General features: G+C 40.8%; 1 protein-coding gene across 1 annotated transcript in view; it reads left to right on the top strand.

Moving 5' to 3' along the window:
* The window catches only part of LOC149075026 (frizzled-5-like), a 78579-nt gene extending 60753 nt beyond the window's left edge, over positions 1-17826 (top strand). Inside the window, exon 2 of the mRNA XM_089246047.1 lies at positions 2626-17826. Coding sequence (XP_089102173.1) covers positions 3197-5035 — 1839 coding nt within the window. The 5' untranslated portion in view covers positions 2626-3196 and the 3' untranslated portion in view covers positions 5036-17826. The remainder of the gene's footprint in view (positions 1-2625) is intronic.
* Positions 17827-21341: the final 3515 nt, after the last annotated feature.

Here is a 21341-nt window from a genome sequence, read left to right as displayed (position 1 = left end):
AATGGGAGTGACCAAAAGAGTGACTCAGAGAGATGCAGGTGTACTTGTTTTAGGGGGGGGGGGCAAGTGGGTGGCGAATTCGACGAAAGAGTAGTCAAGGACTACTCAATCCTATACAACAGGCATCTTCAACCCGTTGCTAGCGAGCACCACGGTGCTCCAGAGTGCTCTATGCTCGTGCCCGATTTGGTGCTCGCGAGCACTCTATCAGCGTTCCAATTAAACACCTTGTACAAATTGCATTAGAGTGTTAAAATCATCCTAATTTCGTACATTTTTGTATCAAACATGCCGTAAGGGGGTGCTCTTCTTTTTTGACGGGTACAGGCAGTGCTCGCGACTTGAAAAAAAAAAAGTTGAAGACCTCTTCTATACAATCCCTAAAATGAGAGACGGGCGGCAAAATTCGCGTAGCCCCACAGGCGACCAAAAACCGTAAATGCGTCTCTGTATGTGCCGCTTAGTTAATTTTTTCAGAAAATTAGGTTTGAGGGTCGACGGCCGCATCAGATGAGTCCGCGGACCAGTGCCGTCTTCACTCATGGGGCCCCACCCAGGCACGACCCGGGGGCCCTCAAGCGAAGAAGGGCCTCATAAAAAATAAGATCCGGTTGAAATTTTCGAGAATTTCTTTGGCAGGGCCTCAGAAAAAATCAATTGGCCCGGGGGCCCATGACGGCCCTGCCGCGGACCAGCCACATCTGGCCCGTGGGCCATAGCTTGAGCATATATGTAATAAATGGAACGATTTCCCGCACACACACGCACACATCCATCAATTTGTGGACGGTCCCAAGAAGACAGAAAAAGACAACATTCTCGGTTTCTAAAAAACTCTCTAATTAAGACTCTCGTACGTGTTTGCCAAATTTTATTGGCGTTTCCGTACGGCCTCTTTCTGTTTCCCCCTTTTTTTTTGTATATACAGTATGTTGTGTTATGAGCCCCATAATATTTTTGCATTTTCGCCTCCTTTACTCTATTTTCCCTCAAAGAAATAAAACAAGATGGAGAAGCGGGATAATTCTCTGACGTTTATAACGAGCGAGTTAAAATAAATGGCATCGCCGTCCTCAGGGGAGTGATTCAGACCTTACATATTTTCCTGAATTTATTTCATTTTTATTTTTTTTCGAAAGTCTTTTGAGAACGAAAACGGCCGAGATTTTTATCGTTTTCCGAAGAACTTCCCTTAAATTTCTTGGAAATTCTTTTTTTCCAGGAAAATTTGAATTTTTCAAAATTGTTCGGTTCATAGTGTTTTGAATATTTTCATGTAGGTATAAAAAAAAAAAATCACAAATGTCTAAATGATATTTTATTTAAATAAATTTTTTTTTTTTTAAATTTTTGTACAAAAAATTTTAAAAATTTTAAAATATTGATATTTTATTAACTTAAATATATTTCATATACACAAAATTTATGAGTTTTTGAATGATGTTTAAAAAAGTATGAATTTTCAAGTTATATTTTTATGAAATTTATGAATTTTTAAGAGAAATTTTTTAATACATGAAAATTATTAATTTTAAACAATTTATTGTTAACAAATATTTTTATAAACACAAAAATTATGTAAATTATAAATAAAAAACATGAATAAACACAAAAAAAAATTCACTGTACATATAATTTATATAAAATTTATGAATTTTTGAATAATATTTTCACACATGAAAACTAATTTTTTAAGAACAATTCTGTGTATAAAATTCATAAATTCTCAAGTAATATTTTTATACATGACAAAATATAAATTTTTTAAAATAAAATTTCATAAACTTCATGTTCGAAATTGTTTATGTTTCCAATTTATATTTTTTCACATGAAAAGTCACAAATTATTTTTATTCATAAAATTCGCAAATTCTTAAATATTTTATATACGTGAAATTTATGAATTTTAAAGTTATATTTTCGTACATACAACATTATAAATTTTTAATGGCATTTCATGTATATAAAATTATGAATTTAAAAGTAATATTTAAAAAACATTTAAATATTTTATACATATAGAATTCAAGACATAAGTAATATTTTTTACACATAAAAATTATTAATAATATTTCATATAAATAAAATTTAAATTTAAAATTAAAAACAAAATTATATTTTACATAAATTTTGTGAATTTTTAAGAAACTTTTATATAAAATTTAGAAATTTTCATATACCTTTTATGCATAAGAGAGTAAGTAAATTAATAAATTTTTTTCATGAATTTTTAAATATTTTTTAATTTGTGAAAGTTCTTGCGGTAAATGTAACATATAGAGTTTTACTGCACTTATAGCAGCAATTTTATCCAAAAAAAAAATTTTTGGACGAGTAATTTCTCTGCTCACTCTCCAAAATTTTGAGGGGGGGGGGGTAATTTTGTGGAGCATTTATTTTTTTATGAAAAAAAAGAGAAATATTTTTCATTTATAGATAAATTTTTTTCATAAATTTAATTTTTCTCATATCAAATAAAAAAATTTCAACTTTCTTTATCAATAAAAATTTATAAAAGTGGTTTTTTTTTTTTGTATTTAGGCTCAATATTGACACGTTTTCGGTTGTATTGTGTGCTTCGCAGCCTCCGTATATATTCATTGTTCTCTCTCTTCTCTTCTCCAGGTGCTCCCTCTCAGGCGATTGGTTGCTTCGATCGCTCTTCCGCCACCTGATTGGTCAGAGTCGGTACTGACGTCATCGAGCGTCTCTTCTCTTTCCCCGCCCCCCGCGGAATCTCTCTCGCTCTCTTCAGCCGGCGTTCCAGAGAAACACTTCAGTCACAGCTTGGGCAGCGTTTGTGAAACTTAACTACGGGCTACCGTATGGTGAGGGTCATGGCGTCGGATCATTGATCTAGTTCTTTTTTTTATATATATATACAGACGGATATTTCCGCGGATGATCTAAGAGTTCACCGCTCGTTGGGCTGGCTGTGTATATGATGATGTGCATCATCAACGTCTCTTCCGTCTAGTAGGAAATGTTTCTTCGATCTAGTTTGGAGAAGAAACGCCGAGATTACGGCCCGGAGATGATGATGATGATGATCATGGAGTTATTCGTTCGCGGCCTCCTCGAACATTGATTGCATGTTTTCCATCATCTACATGTGCATCGGGCTCTGGAATACGTTACGACATTGATGGTGATACCGTACGAGGATGTTGTGTTGTGAAAATTGAGGATTCCCGCAATGGCCTGGAATGATAGGCATGTTCGGACCATTTACTCGACTGCGATTTGGGTGCTGCTGTTGTCATTGTCGTGGTGCTGTCATGTTGTCGTTGCCCAAGAGAGATGCGAGGAGATCACGATTCCCATGTGCAGGGGGATCGGCTACAACTACACGTCGATGCCGAACAAATTCCACCACGACACCCAGGACGAAGCCGGCCTGGAAGTGCACCAGTTCTGGCCCCTGGTGGAGATCCAATGTTCGGATGACCTGCTGTTTTTCTTGTGCTCGTTGTACACTCCGATATGCATCGAGGATTACCAGGGAAGCCTACCGGCCTGTTTCTCGGTGTGCAACAGGGCCCGGGCTGGTTGCGCCCCGATCATGCGCCAGTACGGGTTCGTGTGGCCGGAGAGGATGAACTGTGAGGAGTTGCCGAAGTACGGTGACCAGGAGAGGCTCTGCATGGATGCCAAGGAAGGTGCCGATCCCGAGACGACGGACTATAACCCTAAGGATACGAAGAGCACCAGCAACAAACCGGTGAGGAGACCCACGCACAGGGGCAGGAATAAGTACAAGGATCGCCAGGACACGCCGGGTATGAGCAATCACCCTCAGGTTCTTCAGCCCGGGATGTTGCCAACGCCGGGATCCGGGAATCAGGAATCCGAGTGTGGGTGCGAATGTCGTTTCCCGATGGTACCGCTGGTGGACGCGTCCGACAGGAGGCATTACAACAACGTCGCCACGGGTGGTGTGCCGAATTGCGCGAGGCCTTGCCGTGGTACTTTCTTCAGCAAGGATGAACAGACCTTCGCATCGTTCTGGATCGGCCTGTGGGCGATTCTGTGCTGCGTGTCGGCGAGTCTGACGGTCCTGACTTTCATGATAGATCCGACGAGATTCCGGTACCCGGAGAGACCTATAATATTCTTGTCCGGTTGTTACCTGATGGTATCCATCGGGTACCTCATCAGGATGGGACTCGGTCACGAGGCCGTAGCCTGCGACGGCAGCATCATCCGTTACCACACTTCTGGGAGGCCACCGGCTTGTACCATCGTGTTTCTGCTCGTATACTTCTTCGGGATGGCGAGTTCCCTGTGGTGGGTCATCTTGACCCTGACTTGGTTGCTGGCGGCGGGCCTCAAGTGGGGCAACGAGGCCATCGCCGGGTATTCGCAGTATTTCCACCTGGCTGCGTGGTTGGTACCGACCATCAAGTCCATCGCCATCCTCGCGATGGGGGCAGTCGACGGCGATCCAGTGGCCGGTATCTGCTCGGTCGGGAACCAGAACGTCAACTACCTGAGGGTGTTCGTGATCGGGCCCCTGTGCGTCTACCTTCTGGTCGGCACGTCGTTCCTCCTGGCGGGTTTCGTCTCCCTCTTCCGCATCCGCAACGTCATCCGGCAACAAGCGCGTGCCAAAGTGGACAAGCTCGAGAAGCTCATGATCCGGATCGGGATCTTCTCCGTGCTGTACACCGTGCCGGCGACCGTCGTCATCGGATGCTACTTCTACGAGCAGCTCTACCGCGAGCACTGGGACCGGCGCTACAACTGCCCGTGCTCGACCCCGGACCTGAAACCGGACTACTCGGTCTTCATGCTCAAGTACTTCATGTGCCTCGTCGTGGGCATCACGTCCGGGTTCTGGATAACATCCGTGAAGACCCTCGAGTCCTGGAGGCGACTGTGCCGGCGCCGGATCCCCGGCAGTTCGGTCAGGACCGGCACACCGGGACTTGGACCCGAGACTGCGTACCCCCGGACGTTCAAGCCAATGAGCCCTGCGAGCCACGTTGGACATATACCGTCGAACTGCAAACAAATGCCACTCTCACACGTGTAAAATCGTCACCCACAAAGACATTCGGAAGCCATTTTTCTCCAAGACACTTGTCATGTAAGTCATCCGCCATATTTACACAATTATCATTATAATTATTTTCAGTTCCATCCACTTTGCTTTGCCACTGAATCCGCTTGAAAATCAATGTGCAGTCTATTCATTGACACCCCCCCCCCCTCGAAGAAGGGTCATATAGGGCATTTCCTTGGGGCACACAGTCCAGTGCCGTCTTAACGAACCTGGTCCCAACAGGGCGTACCCCCACATGGGTGGGACTGATAGGGCTCCAACCCTGAGGCCCGGAACAATTACCATCGTTTTTTGTTTTTCCATGCTGTAAATTTACTGTAGAATGGTCCGTTAAGTCTGGTTTGGGTGCCCGCCAAAGATCCTAGTTCCCACATCCGGGGAATATTGGGGCCATGACGAGGACCCTCAAGAGCAGATAAGGCCTCACAAAAATGAGATTTGGTTAAAATTTTGGAAAGTAAGCATGTAGGTCGAGGGACAAGTACCGTATCTCCACCCCCCCCCCCATACTTTTAGCCAGCATGCCGTAAAACTCAAAGGACACCAGCTTTCCGAATTTAGGAGTCTGGTCCGTTTCCGGCATGCCGGGAATATCGAGGTTTAATAAGAATCACAGCCAATTCAATCGATTTTTAGACCAGATATTCGTGAATTTTCCAGAATATGTGACTCGAATTCCCAGCATTCTAGTCTCCCTCGCTGTTTTCCGGCATGCCGGCAAATGGGAAAATACGGTATTTCTAGCCGGATCAGTCCTCAGAAAAATCACTTTGCCCAGAGACCTCTGATGCTCGATTAGCCAGATATCCTTAACCCAGGGCCGTCTAGAGAAAGCCATGAGCCTCTGGGCCAAGTGAGTTTTCTGAGGTACTCTACCAACGAAATTGGCATGCATACTTCTCCAAAATTTCAACTATATATATATATATTGTCAGTCCCCGCTTCTCTTGAGGGCCCCCCGGGCAGTGTCCTGATGGACCCATGGATTAAGACGGCACTGCCTTAATTTGTATCTCCGAGTTACCGTGGGGGAGGCCCCCCCCCATAGTCATAGTCAGTAAAATTAGAGGGAAGAGATAGTCCACATTATATACGATGCAATAGTCACTTCTCAGTGTACATTTTATGTGTGTCATGTGTACAGTGTGTATCATAAATGTATGTATTTTTCTACCACCGTCAGCTCAAGGGAGAATGACGAGTCTATGACCATAAAAACGCGCTGAAAAACGGCACCATGAAATTCTCGAGGTCCGTACATCAGGGGTGCTCAACCTCCTGCCCGCGGGCCAAATACGGCAGGCACAGATATTCCATCCGGCCGGCAAAATATGTCAATGCATACATCACGATAAAAGATTCTCTCTAGGAACCGACCATACTTAATTCATACAAATACGGGAAATCGGAAGCTGTACGGGATATTGTTAATTATCTCAAATGTTAAATGCAAGTAAATTTTCTAATTTAAAAAGTTGTCAAATGGTAGTAAATTTAATAGTAAAAAATTGCCAAATGCAAGTAAATTTGCTGATAAGGAAATTGTCAAACGCAAGTAAACTTGCTAATTATAGCCGAGAAATTTTTTTCTAAGACAACCAAATTAACCGAATATCTAAGGTAACGGTGCCAATTACAGCCAACAAATTATGGCAAGCAAGGTCGTTAACTACAGCTAAAGAAAACGTCAAAAGCAAATTAAATTGCCAATTACCGCCAAAAATATTGTCAAAAAAGGCGTTACTTATAAATCATAAGAATGACCTCAATTCTTGAATTCAAATAAGCTTCGTTGAAAATAAATGAAAAAAATAACGGGTTTTTATAAAAATAAAAGGGTTGGGACCCGCAAAATAGGGTTATGTGGTCACCCTATTTATATATACAGTCGAATCTCGTTTTAACGAATACCGTTATAGCGAAAATCTCGTTTTAACAAACACTTTTTCTAATCCCTCAGATAAGCGTACATAGGAACAATGCAAAAACCTGAAATTCCTTTATAACGAAGTGATTTCTCCGGTCTCTTGGAGTTCGTCGTAACGGGATTCGACTGTATATACATAAGTTCCTGGCCCGCGAGCGACGGAATTACCGCATATCTGGCTCGCGACTGAAAAGGTTGTGCACCCCTTTCGTACATGATCATCACACACACACCTCCCGCCCGTGTAAATACAACATGAATGTGTATATGTCATGTAACGAAATGTAAAAAAAAAAAAAAATTAACTACAGCGGTAAGGACATTGCCCTCCGCGTCAACATACGAATTACTTTTAGTCAATTAGGCCAATAATATACGTAAATTATATAATTAGTTAGATTTTTTCATGTATTATTTACATGTATTATTTTTCCCATGTAAATATTTTTTTAAAATACATGTAAAAAAAAAAAATTCACACGCACGCACGCACACATATCGTGCGTTGTGCGTTTTTTTGAATGCGGTTTTTATATGTGGAGAAAGAAATTGAATTCCGCATTCTAACATATCACGTGTAATAATCCCCATGTAAAAAGTCATGTCGTATGTAACATGGCTTCTCCTTCATTTCGTCAGATTATTCATAACCTCCATCATGGGGAGAGGTTCTCTTATATTATAATATATTATATTAAAATGTGTATTTAATGTTTGTTTTTTGCTACTGAAAAAAAAAAAGACATTTTTCGAGGAGCTTCGTTTAAAAACATGTTGTCCAATTTTAGGGGTAAAGAAATGAATTTTTCAAATTATAGGGATTAATTAATTGAATTAGGGATAATTAGTTGGTTGATTAGTATCCGCTTTTTCCCCCTGTACAAAATATATGTAGATTTTTTTCTCCCCTAATAAGAGATTGATTGATTGTAAAACCATTTTGTGATGGTCAGTTTCATGGTAAATATACCTCATTGGTGTGGAGGTGCTAATTATAGGAACAAAATTGATTAGGAATTTATATCTAAAAAAATTAAGTTTTTTTAATGCTTGATTCGAGTGGTAATTGGTGGCTATTCTTAATTAAAAATTACCATTTCTGAGGGTAATTTTGTTAAACTTTCAATGCCTATGTGTTATGTATGTACTTGGTTGATAATTGCTGATAAAATTCGTTACAACTCTTAGAATGCTTATATTGCAACATCTTCTAACTAAACGAGAGCTATTGCATCTTCACAAGGGCTACTACCACACATGGCCACCCTGCCCTTGGAGCTAGAGCCCCCATGACTCTGGCTATGGCTCCCACAAGAGTGGGGCTGACAGAGCTTCACTCCGGCGGGCCGGAAAAATTCTTAATTCTTTTTTTTTTGTTTTTCACACTATAAATTCACCATTCAGGGCCCTTGAAAAATCTGGCCCGGGGCCTGCCAAAAATTCCGATCAAGAGGCTATTCCCCTGGTGCTGGGACCTGTGATTAATCTCTTTTTTCATTGCTTTTTTTTTCCTTTGTAACAGGTCGGAGGGTGCTGAATGTACCAATATCGAACACTCTACTGTAGGATGTAACAAAAAGGGTTCACATTAATTAGCATGAGTAAAAACAACCAGTCCAGTGAGCAGCGGTGTCGAGGCCGGGGGTGCTTTGGGTGCTGAGCACCCACGGTAACATGTGGCCCTGGTCTAAGCGCCTCCAGAATTGATTATAAATCAAAATTTCCAAAAGCATAAAGCTCAAGATGAGCACCCATAGATCCGAAACACTTCCGGCGCCACTGCCCGTGAGTCATGAAGTTGATCATGTTTGGAGGTATCGACATGAAAAAAACATTGCGGCCGACTGAAAAGTATCATTCGCCCTGTACATGGAACTCAATTCCGAAAGCAGGAGGCTGCATGCTGCGTTGCATTGCATATTCATGAATTATTGGGGGCCTCAGCCACCCAATAGTTCATTGGAGGGAATCAAATAGCCCCCCTCCCCCCAGATTCGGGCTCATATGATCGTGTTGACTTTGGATCGCGGCTAAAAAAGGTTAAGGGCCATCGCTAGGGACCCAGAGGACATTTTTCAACTTCAATTTTTCATAAATTTACATAAAAACTAAAAAAGAGGCTCACTCAAGGCCGTAGTGAAAGGGGGGACTTGGGATCTGTTCTCCCCCCCCCCCCCACCGGAATGTGAGAAAATGACTGGAAAAAGGGAGGAAAGACAGCCAAATATATTGTTCTCTCACTTTGGTTCCCCTCCCCGAAATGCAAGTGATCTCTCTCCGAACGAAATTTCTGGCTACGGGTCCTTGGCTCACTAAAAAGCTCGGGCAAGAGCACCCCATCTCCAGGACTTGCACCCCCCCCCCCGTCAACGACTGCCCCAGGGGGGTTAACACACCCACTACCTATTCGACCAAATGACCATCCGGCTATGAAAGTTGCCTCGACCCAAATAGCCGCAGCCTCGTGTAATAACAAAGCCATCATCATCATCGAACCTGTCGTCCCCGAGATTCATAATTACTTATCTATCTATAATAGTTCGCGCTCAGGTTATCACATGGCCGCCGCCACCACCACCACCACAACACGTAATTCGTATTCAGTTCAGGCCCGTGACTTCTCCGTGAAAACGTCATAAAAAAAAAAGAGAATTTCGGGGCTATTCGAGGATATGAGAAAAAAGAGAGAGAAGTAAATGGTATGATACTAATTAATAACAAAAGAAAGTCATAACACGTGCCTCTGGTTTATCTCGAGAAGAGAGGGCCGCAATCATTTATATAAGCCCTATAAATAACTCAGGAAGTCACGTATATTCTGCTATATACTGGCCGAGAAGGGGAAAAAAAAGAAGGGCCTATGAGAGAAAGAGCCTAGAAAGAGAGCTTGGTAACGGGCCAAGCATACATAGCCCTACGGAGGAAAAATGAGCGAGAGTCACTACACGTTGTTGGGCCATTACTCATTGTCAAAACAATCCCGACGTAGATGGTGGGGGGGATTGGGACCTCGCAACCCCCCTCCCTCCTGTCGTTATAAACGAGCGGGACCTCTGTTGTGTTATGACACGGAAGAGATAACGGCCCTCTTCGTCGTCCCCCATTCGTTTGGGAGAGAGAATCTCTCTTGAGATTTATTAATTATTATTTTTTGTTTTAGTAATTTAAGATGATTTTTTAAGACTCTGGTTAAAATGTTCAAGATGGATGTCGGGGCATCGGAGGGGGGGAGGGCTAAATCTTTTTATCTATTTATACAGACGGTGGTCTTGGGTTCAAATCCCGAGGGGTGATAAAATGAAATTTAATGCATTTGATGCATCAATTTTTCTTTATGAAGATTTCGAGATAGATAAAAAATTTTAGTGGGGGGCCTCCCTAATCGGTTTTCTGGTTACTTCATGGCTTAAAGCAGTCTCTCTTAACATTCTTTCCGCTAACGTCCTGGAGTCTTGTCATTGCCATCTTAATGCATGGGCTTATCCAGGCTCGACTTTGGCCCTAGAGTCCACGGAAAGGGGAGGGCGGCCTCATGATAGTGAGATTTGGTTACAGTTTTCGAGAGTAAATGGATAGGCAGGTACTTCTAGCGAAAAGGAGGAGGGGGGGGGGCTCCCCAGAAAAGTCACTTTGTCTAGGAACCTACGATGTGCTATGCAGGGCACGACGAATTGAATAAATGTAGGTGCCAGCCAAATTTGTTAGGAGCCAAGAATAGTTTTTGCTTAAAATAAATGGATTTAAATAATGTTTTCTCGACCTGTTGTTATAATGGTGCTGGTCTGGGTCCGTCTTTTTCGGAGGCCCCACTGGATAATATATAGAAGGAATCACACTTTCTGGCCATTTTTCAACTTGAAAGCCTTATTTCTTCACTTGTGAAATCAATGTGATTAAATTGAGCAAAAATCTATCAAAATGCTGTTTAAAATGCCTGTAAAAATAGATGTGATGAAATTGAGTGCGAAGCTTACGGAATTTTGGTTGTGAAAAGCGAAAAACCAAGGTGAAGTCAATCAAGGAACTTTCTAAAAAGTTTGTAAAATTTAGGTTATGAAATTCATTGTTAAAATTTTGGCAGTAAAACAAAATTGATTGCGGAAATTTCAATTATGAAGCTTGAGAAATCGATGTAAAAGAAGTAAAGAGCTTGTAGAATATCAGAAATCAATTTGCAGTTAGTTTATAAAGTAGCTTGTGTGTGCTACATTAATAGATTCTAATATCGAGGTAATGATTGTAGAAATTGGACAGCTAGTTATGTAGCTTGTGAAATATAGATAATGAAATCGACTAGGAATTGGTGAGAGGATGCGAAATCGATGTAATGAAATTGATATTACGGAGCTTGTGTAAAATCTACGATGTGAGATTGATTGAAAATCTTATAGGTGAGAAAATTTATTAAAAAGTATGTTGATGCTAAAACTAAATAAAAAGCTTGTGAAATCTAGGCAATGAAATAGATTACGGAGGATGAAGAAATCGATTAAAAAGCTTGTGAAATCTAGGGGATGAAATTGATAACGAAGCTTGTCTAGGCAATGAAACTGGTTATGAAGCTTACGGAATCTAGGTAACGAACTCGATTAAAAAGCTTGTAAAATCTAGGCAACGGAATCGATTACAGAGATTGTGAAATACAAGCTGGTGGACGGAATGTATTAAAAGGCTTGTGAAATGAAAGTGACAAGATCGATTGATAAGCTTGTGAAATCTAGTAGGTGATAAGATCGCATGAAACCAAGGCCGTTTTAAAAGCATCATGGGGCCCACGGGCCAAGTGGTTTTTCTGAGGCCCTCCAGATAAATTCTTGAAAATTTTAACTAGATCTAATTTTCGTAAGGCCCTTTTACTCTTCAGGCTCCCGGGCCGTTCCCGGGTGGTCCCATGCGTTAAGAAGGCACGGCTTCAAACGCTTGTGAAACCTAATGCCATAATTCATGAAATTTTCGGAACTTCTATACGGACGGATTTTATAAAAAAGGAACCAAGAGAGTGCTATGAAATCAAAACGAGAAAAAGTAATTTAAAATGATCTTCGATTCAGGTATCTCTTCAGTTTGGTAGTTGTTTCAAGTGCACACAGACGGCATCACAGCCAATATATCACTTGGTTCTATTTAGATAAAAAAATCCCATATACCGTTCAGATGTCTCGGTATATCTCAAAAATGAATCAAGCGCCATTTTTAATATTTTTGAGATATACCGAGACATCTGAACGGTATATGGGATTTTTTATCTAAATAGAACTAGATTTTATATAAAAACCGTCCATATGATAGTATTGCAACAACAAATTCAAGGAAACTTCACCTAAAAAACGAGTAAAACCGTGACATTTTTCAAAAAAAGTCGAGATGGAGAGGGGAAAAACTAGAGTCACGGAAAATACGGGACAAAATGCGGGGCGTATGGTCACGGTGTTGGGACAAATTTTCGGCACCCCTCCCAACAGTGAGCTCTAGATGCGCCCCTAAACACTGTGAAAGTATATTTTTTTTTATAAAGTAACGTTTGATTTTTTTTTTTATGTAACAAAGAGACGAGCGGCTTTTCAAAAGCAAAAAAACTCCATAGCCTCCGAAGGTATCGCCATCTACCGCTCGATCCAAAAAACACAATCCATTATATACGGGCGAGTTAGGAAAAAGGGAGCCGACAACAACACCAGAGTATGTTTCTTGTAACAAGGGCCATAAAATGGGTTTTTATGGTGGTTCCCCCCACTCTCTCTCTCTCTCCGTCTCTCGCCATCACAGACATGCCAACTAATTTCGCGCCATAAAATGACTCTTTCGTGCTACAGAATAGTCCCGGGGATTAAGTTTGATTTACGCATTTTAGATGGTCGTTGGGAGGAAGTGGGCGCTATAACACATTAACATGGCTTTATACAACCTTCCCGTGTAAAAAAAAAAATTGCGTGTCGAATGCCCCTAGAGCCTATTAATTTTACTTCGAGCCACGTTTTTAAGAGCCGCCGCAAAAATCAAGGTGCCACTTGAATCATGCATTTTTATACAGGGTGAGTATACGTGCATATCGACCGCCCGATAATACGAGATTCCTTGTGAAAAACTAATATGGAAAAAGCATTTTCAGTTTTTTTTTTGATATGACCAATAATTCCGGAGTTGCAATGCTTTAAAAATTGATTGCGCCACTTTCAAATCCTGCCAAATTCTCTGAACGTACACCAAACGTATATAACTTGGCGTTTTTGAAGCTGATAACTAGGGCTAGGATTTCTAATGACCTAAAATCCGACAGAGAAAAAATGTCATAAAAACCTAGGCTGACCTTCGAAATATAAGGAAATTACAAGAAATGGCCAATCATTGTAAAAAATGATGCTAAAGGTACATAAATAAAATTGCCAATAGATGCTAAAGATACGGCATCTACAAAGGTACGGCATTTTTTTTGGCAATATTGCAATATTGCCAAAAAAATTGCCAATCATTGCCAAAAACCCAAGGGCATTGAAATCTCTCCGAGATGGCTTTCTGACCTCCTTGGCCAAAAACGATGTCAAAGATAAGTAAACATCGCAATTATTGCTAAAATCGCAAATCGCGGGAAATGAAGCTAGGGGAATAGGGAGTTTGGGTATAAAAAAATCCCTCTCTTCATTGTTATGTTGAAATATGCAAAATAATGCTATAAAGTATGAAAATATGCCTTAAATTCTGGAGATCATAAAAATACCCCTAAAATTACTGAAGACCATGACAAAATGCCATAAAGTTGCTGAAAATCATAAACAATTCTCTATCGCTTACAGATAGCGAAATATACAAAATACATAAAAAATATGCAGACAGAAATCCTAGCCCTACTTATAACAATGCTATTGACCCCGACAGAAATCAAGAAAGCAGTTTTTTCCCCTTGCATTTTCCCCCTCAATTTGACTTACCCATTCGGTTAACACTTTACAAATCTGGTGATAAATTTGCTAATGTAGTAGGCAAAGGTAACACGTAATAACAAAGTTATACTACGCAAGGGGGGGGGGGGGAGCGCCAATCGTGACAGAAGAAGACCAAACTTGGCTTGCGACGGGATCGAATATTTCATTTTCAAGGAGCTGCAACCCGCTTTTGCTGCGGGGACAAATTTACTTTCGTTGGGTGTTTGGCACGTAACTGACAGTTGCAAAAATTACACGTCACAAAATTTCCAAAACGTTATAACTCCAGACATACTCGTCCGATCCTAAAACGGTAAACACTTTCTCTGCATTAGTTTTCCACAAGGAATCACGAGTGTAATTATTGGGCGGTCGATAGTATCCATCCGGTGTAAATTGAGTACTTTTTTTTAAAATTAGCAATTATTAATTGACGATCAGTTGCTTCGATAAGAATAAACAAACAGGGTACTAAAATTGTATTTTCCTTGAGTGTTGTGTTTTCGAAGAGAAATATGTATACTATGTATTATTGAAATGTATTTTATTTTTTCCTTTTTCCTGTAATATAATCAATTGTATATCGGAGTTTTGTTTTTTTATGTGTACATATATATAAATATGTATTATTTTGATTTATTTTATTGAAAAAATATTTGATTATTGATTGTTATTGCGCTTGGAAATATTTTTGTTTTCGGTTTTTTTTCCCCGCCTTTGTATTTTCGTGGAGCTTTTCCCCCCTCGGTGGCGTCGTGGTTTTTTGTTGATGACGTCATTTAAATCGGAATGAGGATGTCGTCATCCGAATACGAAACGTTTATTTGGTGGCGTCATTGTTCTTTGTTGATGACGTCATTAAATAAAAATAAGGAACGTCGATGTCGTCGTTAAATAACTAATATTAGCGTCTTTTTTTTGTTGACGTCAGCATGAGAAAAATGTGGACGTCCTTTATTTTTTCGTCGGCAAAGATAGCATCTATCCTTCATGACGTAGGTAATAAGGACGTCCGTGTCCTAAAAAATTAATCTTTTGTCACTTTCATAGTTTTATTGCTTCGTAGTTTCGTAGTAAAATTATTGTCCTTTGTTGTTATGTCTTTTTTTTTTTTCGTGACGTCATCAAAAGCGATGAGGACGTCTATGTCGTCTCGCATAAATTTACATCATTGTCTCTGATGCGAATGAAGATTTCCTTATCGTCTTTTATCGGTGTTGTCATTAAAAGAGATTATTTGTTACATGATTATATATAAAAAGATGAGGAACTAGAAGGCAGTTTGGTCATCTAAGAATTAAAAAAATACATCTTTTTTTTTGTTGTTGCTGATGAGCATTGGTTTCTCCCACGACGTCATTAAAAGAAATGATGACGCCGGTGTCATCAGAAAAAAATATAAAGAAAAAAATATCACCTTTCATTGATGACGTCGGTAAAAGAGAAATGAGGACGTCGATATACTAAAATTGTCATCTACTTATCTTTGCTATGATTTTCTCTCGTTGATGAGGACGTCAACTAAGAATTTATAAAACATCATCTTTTCTTTCGATTGATGACATCCTTTTCCATTGATGACGTCCATTAAAGAGACAAACAGAGACGTAAATGTTTTATTATCAAAAAATTAAAAAAATATCTTCCTTCGTTGTTAACATGCTTTTCATTGACGAGATCACTTTTAAAAAGGGAACAAAAAATAACATCTTTTGTTAGTAACGTCATTGCCTTTCGTTACGTCATTAAAAGAGGAATGAGGACGTTGTTTTTCGTCAGTTGTAAGTAGGTTAGTAAGTTGGTAAAACTAATAAAATATAAATTACCTCTGGTTAGTGTAGTCAAGCAAATGAGAAGATTCGGTTTATGATGGTGCGGTTTAGAGCTCCTGAAAACCCCAGGCTGGCTCATCTGCCATATCAGTGCGACGTGGGATGTATTATCACTACATCCAATAGCGGTTCCCTCTAGCGCTTCTTTTAACAGAAAACTGTTTTTGCCCCACCCCCCTTTTAGATGTAGGAGGATGAGTCGGTTCGGTATTTTCCAAGCGCTTCAGTGTGGTTGAATCTACGTATGATGTGATCATCTCAAAACGGCTACATCGTTCGAGAAACGAAGTCAACAAAATCATTGCGATTCATTAGTGACGTCATCATTGAATTAACGTTGCAATCTTGGTTAGAGCTCTTTGAAATTCGTATTAAAATTACGTTATCCACGATGGTGTCCCAAAAGTGTAAAGTTAACGTTATCAATATAGCCAGTGGATAAAACCGGGCCGACTCATCCTAACACCACCTACAGAACAAGGGCTACGCACGAAGCTTGTGACGTCAATGAAGAAGGCCATTTCTCCTATTGCCATTGGATATACTGCGAAAAAAGGTAAAGATATCGCATGCGTATGTCCAATGCTATATCCAATGGCAATAGGTGAAATGGCCTTCCTCAGTGACGTCACGAGCTTCGTGTGGATGCCTTGTTCTATAGGTGGTGTTGCTCATCCTCAGCCATTAATGCGCAGAGTGACGTCAGTGTTAACGCTACAGCCAATAGCTATCCAATATGCCGTGTTTTCTTTTTTTAACGATCCGACGTCACATTGAATAGAAAACTGGTTTTTCCAGTCCTTCAAGGTGCTTTAATTATCAAAAGAATAAGCACGTCATCAACTTCGATTTCTGACGTCATCAAAGGGATCAAAACGACGTCATCAGGTTCGACGTCCTAATACAAAAAAGCAGCAACGTCACCCCCCCACGAACAATGATCGGAATCGGGAAATTTTTCGAACGAAATATTATTAACGTTATTGTAATTTTTATTTGAATAAATACTTGAATTTGAATCAAAATTTGAAACGAATTATTAACAGAAAATTTATGCGGTGCTTGTCTCGTTTATAATTTTTTTTTTTTCCTCGCGAAATTATGCTGGAAATTTGTTATGGAAATGAATTATACGAATATTATCTTTTTAATAAAATTTATTGTTATACACAGAAGAAATTTTTCTTTTTTTCCTCTGAAAAATGAATTAAATTTGCCAAAAAAAGTTTTTCATTGTCTTGTATTTAAATGAACACTGTATATAAATTCTGTCTAAAATCACTTGATGTATATTTACGACAACAAAATAAATTATAAATTTATCCGAACTTAGCGTTTTTGATTTTAATTAATTAACAAATTAAATTACAATAATTTAAGAAATGATAAATTTTTTCTTAGAAAATGATCAAATTAATCACAAAACTATTCCTAAATTATTAAAAATAATAATTTAAAAATGGTGGCTAAATTCCATGAGAATTTTAATTTTCTCATTAATTTGAAGCTCATTTTTTTTAATGTAAATACGCAAAAAAAATTTTAAAATTCCTAAATTCTGTGAATCTAGGTTCAAACAAATTGAAATAATTCAAATTTTGAATTTGAGGTGAAATTTATTAAATTTTTAATTTTTGAAAATTTAATTTAGAATTTTCTTAATTTTGTTTTAAATGTTTTTGCATTACCTATTCCTTCTCCCCTTTACGTGTGAGCGTGAAATACTATATTTCCTATAATTGTGTTATTATGTATAATCGTGAAATAATATTAAAGAGAAATGATGATGTTGGATTTTCTTGAAGCGCCATCTACAGGGTATATTCTGAAAACTCACTTTTTCTATATTCGTGTGATTATTGTAAATTTTTTTTGCTTTGTCAAAAGATTGATTTATCTATCATTATTTTGTTCCGTCGTCTTCTATGTGTCTATCGTGTATTGTATGTATGTATTGTGAGTGTGGAAATATGTCTGTGTTGTACAACAATTGGACAATGTTTTTTCAATGTTCGTTATTCATTGGGATGAGATTATGTTGATGACAATTAAGATTAAAAAAAATTATGTGAATAAAGTCATGTTAATATATTTCAGTTTACATGCGTGTCTTGTGTCGCCTTCTTTATTCTTTCGTCCATCCAGTTAACCGTTTGTGGGATGTAATTTGTATTTGTCGCCAAATTGGCGAATTCCGTGAATCAAAGTAGCTTTCCCCCCATCCCCCACTGGCTACATTGCAGCAGTTTTGATGGCGACTTTGGTGGATAGGTACAAAGCCACCTAGATCAGGGGTCTTCAAACTTTTTCTAGTCGCGAGCACTGCCTGTATCCATCATCAAAAGAAGAGCACCCTTTTCGGCAAGTACTAAATACGACTGCATGAAATCAGGGTGATTTCAATCCCAGAACGCAATTGTACATGATGATTTAATTGCAACGTTGATCAAGTGCTCGCGAGCACGAAATTGAACACAAGTATTGAGCACTCTGGGTGCTTCAGGGAGCTGGGATCTTTTGCACCCCCCCCCCCCCGACTACATTTTCACGGGCCCCTTTATGATGAATTTATAGCGTGAAGAGCAAAAAAAATGTGAAAATCGTCCTCGGCCCCAGGGTCGGAGCCTTGTCAGCTCACCCCTCGTGAGGGCCATGCCGACAGGGCTCCAGGCTCTGATTCTCGGGACCAGAGACCAGGTGAGTGACCTGGCTCTTACAAATAAGATCGCGTAGAACATGAACATCAAATAATCGACGTCACAACGAATTTACACCGCAAAACGAACTTGTAACGCGATGAATTGGATCTTCGACAAATTTGTACCGCGACAAATTCACGCGCGACCAGTTGACCGGCTACGTGATCATGGTAAGTTAGTCATCTTCCATAAGAAAGGACTCGAACCATATAGGAAACGATTCGCGACATCAACCAAGCAATGACCAGAGGCGTATTTATGGTGTTGCCTCCTGTGGGCTACACGAATTTTGCTGCCCGACCACCCATTCTTCATAGTCTAATTTTCTTGAGCCTTAAATTCATTACCTTGTGTACAATAACTCCCGATTCCACACTCCTGCAAGTGCACTGTGTCTTTAGAGTCGCTCTTTTAGTCATTCACATGCTTGCACACTGTTTTGTTTGGTCACTCATATACTTGCACACGATCTAGGTCACTCCCTGACCTGGTTCCTTGCTCTGTAGGTCACTCGTTTGGTCATTCACATGCTTCCTCACGCTCTGCAGGTCACTAGTTGGGTCACACACATGCTTCCTCACGCTCTGTAGGTCACTAGTTGGGTCATTCACATGCTTGCAAACTCTCTAGGTCACTCATCGACCTAGACATTTGCTGTCTGGGCTGAGGTGGATTTATTGAGGGCAGTGTCGTAACTAGCCATTCCTGTGCCCCGTGCAAGAATTTGCATTTCGGCCCCTTCTGGGGTGGGTCTAAATGGGACACACATTCTGGGCCTCCTTCCCCCCCCCCCCCCATGTAGACACCGTGCGGATGCACCTGTTGCACCTGCCTGGTTACGACACTGATTGAGGGAAATACAAATTTTGCCGCCATTCTCACCTTCTACTAATTTTCTTGGCCACTCATTCTCCAAATTTGCCAGCCCGCTAAACCCCACCCCCCCCCCCTAAATACGCCACGGCCAATGACCGAAACGAAATCTCCATTTAATATAAGTGATGGAAAGAAAATCATTTCATCTCGGTACTCGTCGTATATTAACGGTAAAAGAAAAGTTTGCTCAAGAGCTTTGTCCATCCGTGGCCATTTGTTGTTGTGTTTATGATCCGCCAGCTGCCTCTGGTTCTGATTCCCGTCAGGTGGAACCAAAAACATTTATATTTCTATCCTGTGTCTTTTTTTTTTCCGTGCTAAATAATTGGTTGGTGCGTAGAGGATGGTGGACGGGGAAAACCGCAACGCCCAACCATAATTGGCAATTTTTTGGCGAGATTTTAAATGGCCCATATTTGTATTGAAAAATATGGTCACAGACTTCTTCAATCAGACACTACTACTACTAACCAGACACGACCCAGGCTCTGTCCCTCTCGGGATATAAGCCTTTTACCCAATCAGGTTGAGTCGCGCTGGGCGAGAATCAGGGGCGCCACCCGGAGAATATCCGGAAGGAACCCCCCCCCCCCTCTATCCATGACTACAGTCGCCAACAAGCTCCATGCACGGCCCTCAGGGCATCTCAATAAGCAGCCCCCCCCCTCCGAGCAGCCACCCAGCCACCAGGAGGAGCCCACAAGTCCGAGCAACAGCCCGGAGCACCCTCATCCAGACCCCCGGGACCCAACCGCAAAAACCCCTGGATTTTAATGACAGAAAAAATATACAATATATACATATACACAATATGCATCACACAGTCATCTATTTACATGTGACCGATCCGCCCACGCGACAGCTGCCCCTGTAAGGCGCGGAGTCTTTATGTGTTCTGTTCGTTTTCAAAGTCCGAAGACTCCTCCTCTGTGGAAAGTGCCCTGCAGTTTCTTGCTCTTTGCGATCGAGGCGGCTTTCCGTCGGGGATGAATGTTCTCTCGTCTGTTGTTATCCTCTCCATCAATCTTCCAATTTTTTCTTTTCGGTCAGTTCTTTTTAACAACTCGGCTCTCCAAAGGGCCAAGTTTTCTTGTGTAGGCTTCCCGAAGTGAAATTTCTTGGTCAGTGGGCATTCAGTGGCATAGTGCAGTGGTGTTCCCACCATTCCACATCTGCAGGCGTCTGTACCCCGAAGGTGGAATCGCTTGAGGTATGCAGGGAATGGCCCATGTTCTGTGAAGAACAAGATCATTGCTCTTGACCACCCCTGATCCTGGAGCCTCACCCTCGGAAGTACCTGGTGGATCTTTCTCCCTGTTTTATCGTTGCTGTCCCACTGCACCTGCCACTGCCTTAGAAGATGTTGTTTTATCTTTGCCTTCGCCCAAGACCTTGGAAATGGAATATTTCGATTGACTTCTGGTCTTTCTGTTGTTGCTTTCGCAAGAGCATCAGCTTCCTCATTACCCCAGTTTCCCTCGTGGGCTTTAACCCAGGAGAGGGCGATACCGGGGTTATTAATGAGAATCTTCCTGACTGCTCTTGAAGCGTACGTTTTGGACAACGGATTTGTGACTGCATGCAGCGAAGAAAGCGAGTCCGTGTATATTTTGACTGGAGGGTTTAATTCCTCTGCCTTCCTCGTTGCCTCTAGAAGAGCCAGCATCTCTGCCTGGAACACAGAAGCCTCTGCGTTAAGCTTACGTGCCCACTTGCTGATTATTTTGTTGCCTTCCGTAACGACGTAGGCTGCTGCAGTTCCGTCTTTAGTCTTTGAGCCGTCCGTGTAAATTACTGTCGGCGTTAGCTGTTTGTCATGGTGTAAGCTGATCTGTCCGTCTTTTACCTCTACTGCTGGGTGTGAGGACCATCCGATCTCTCTCTGTTCAATTTGCGAATGCTCTATGCGCTCGTTGTTGACTGTGATAGGCCGATTGAGTCTCGTCAGCAGTGCCATTTTTGCTTCAGACTCTATCCAATGCCCGAGGGGGGCCAGTCCTGTTATCACCTGTAGAGCGTTTG

This window comes from Pholcus phalangioides, unplaced genomic scaffold (assembly GCF_987345545.1).
Source record: "Pholcus phalangioides strain wild (caught in Gottingen) unplaced genomic scaffold, Ppha-v1.0 ptg000016l_1, whole genome shotgun sequence".
In the NCBI taxonomy this organism is placed as follows: domain Eukaryota; kingdom Metazoa; phylum Arthropoda; class Arachnida; order Araneae; family Pholcidae; genus Pholcus; species Pholcus phalangioides.
Note: the sequence above shows the minus strand (reverse complement) of the source record. Positions and strands in the feature narration are given on the sequence as shown.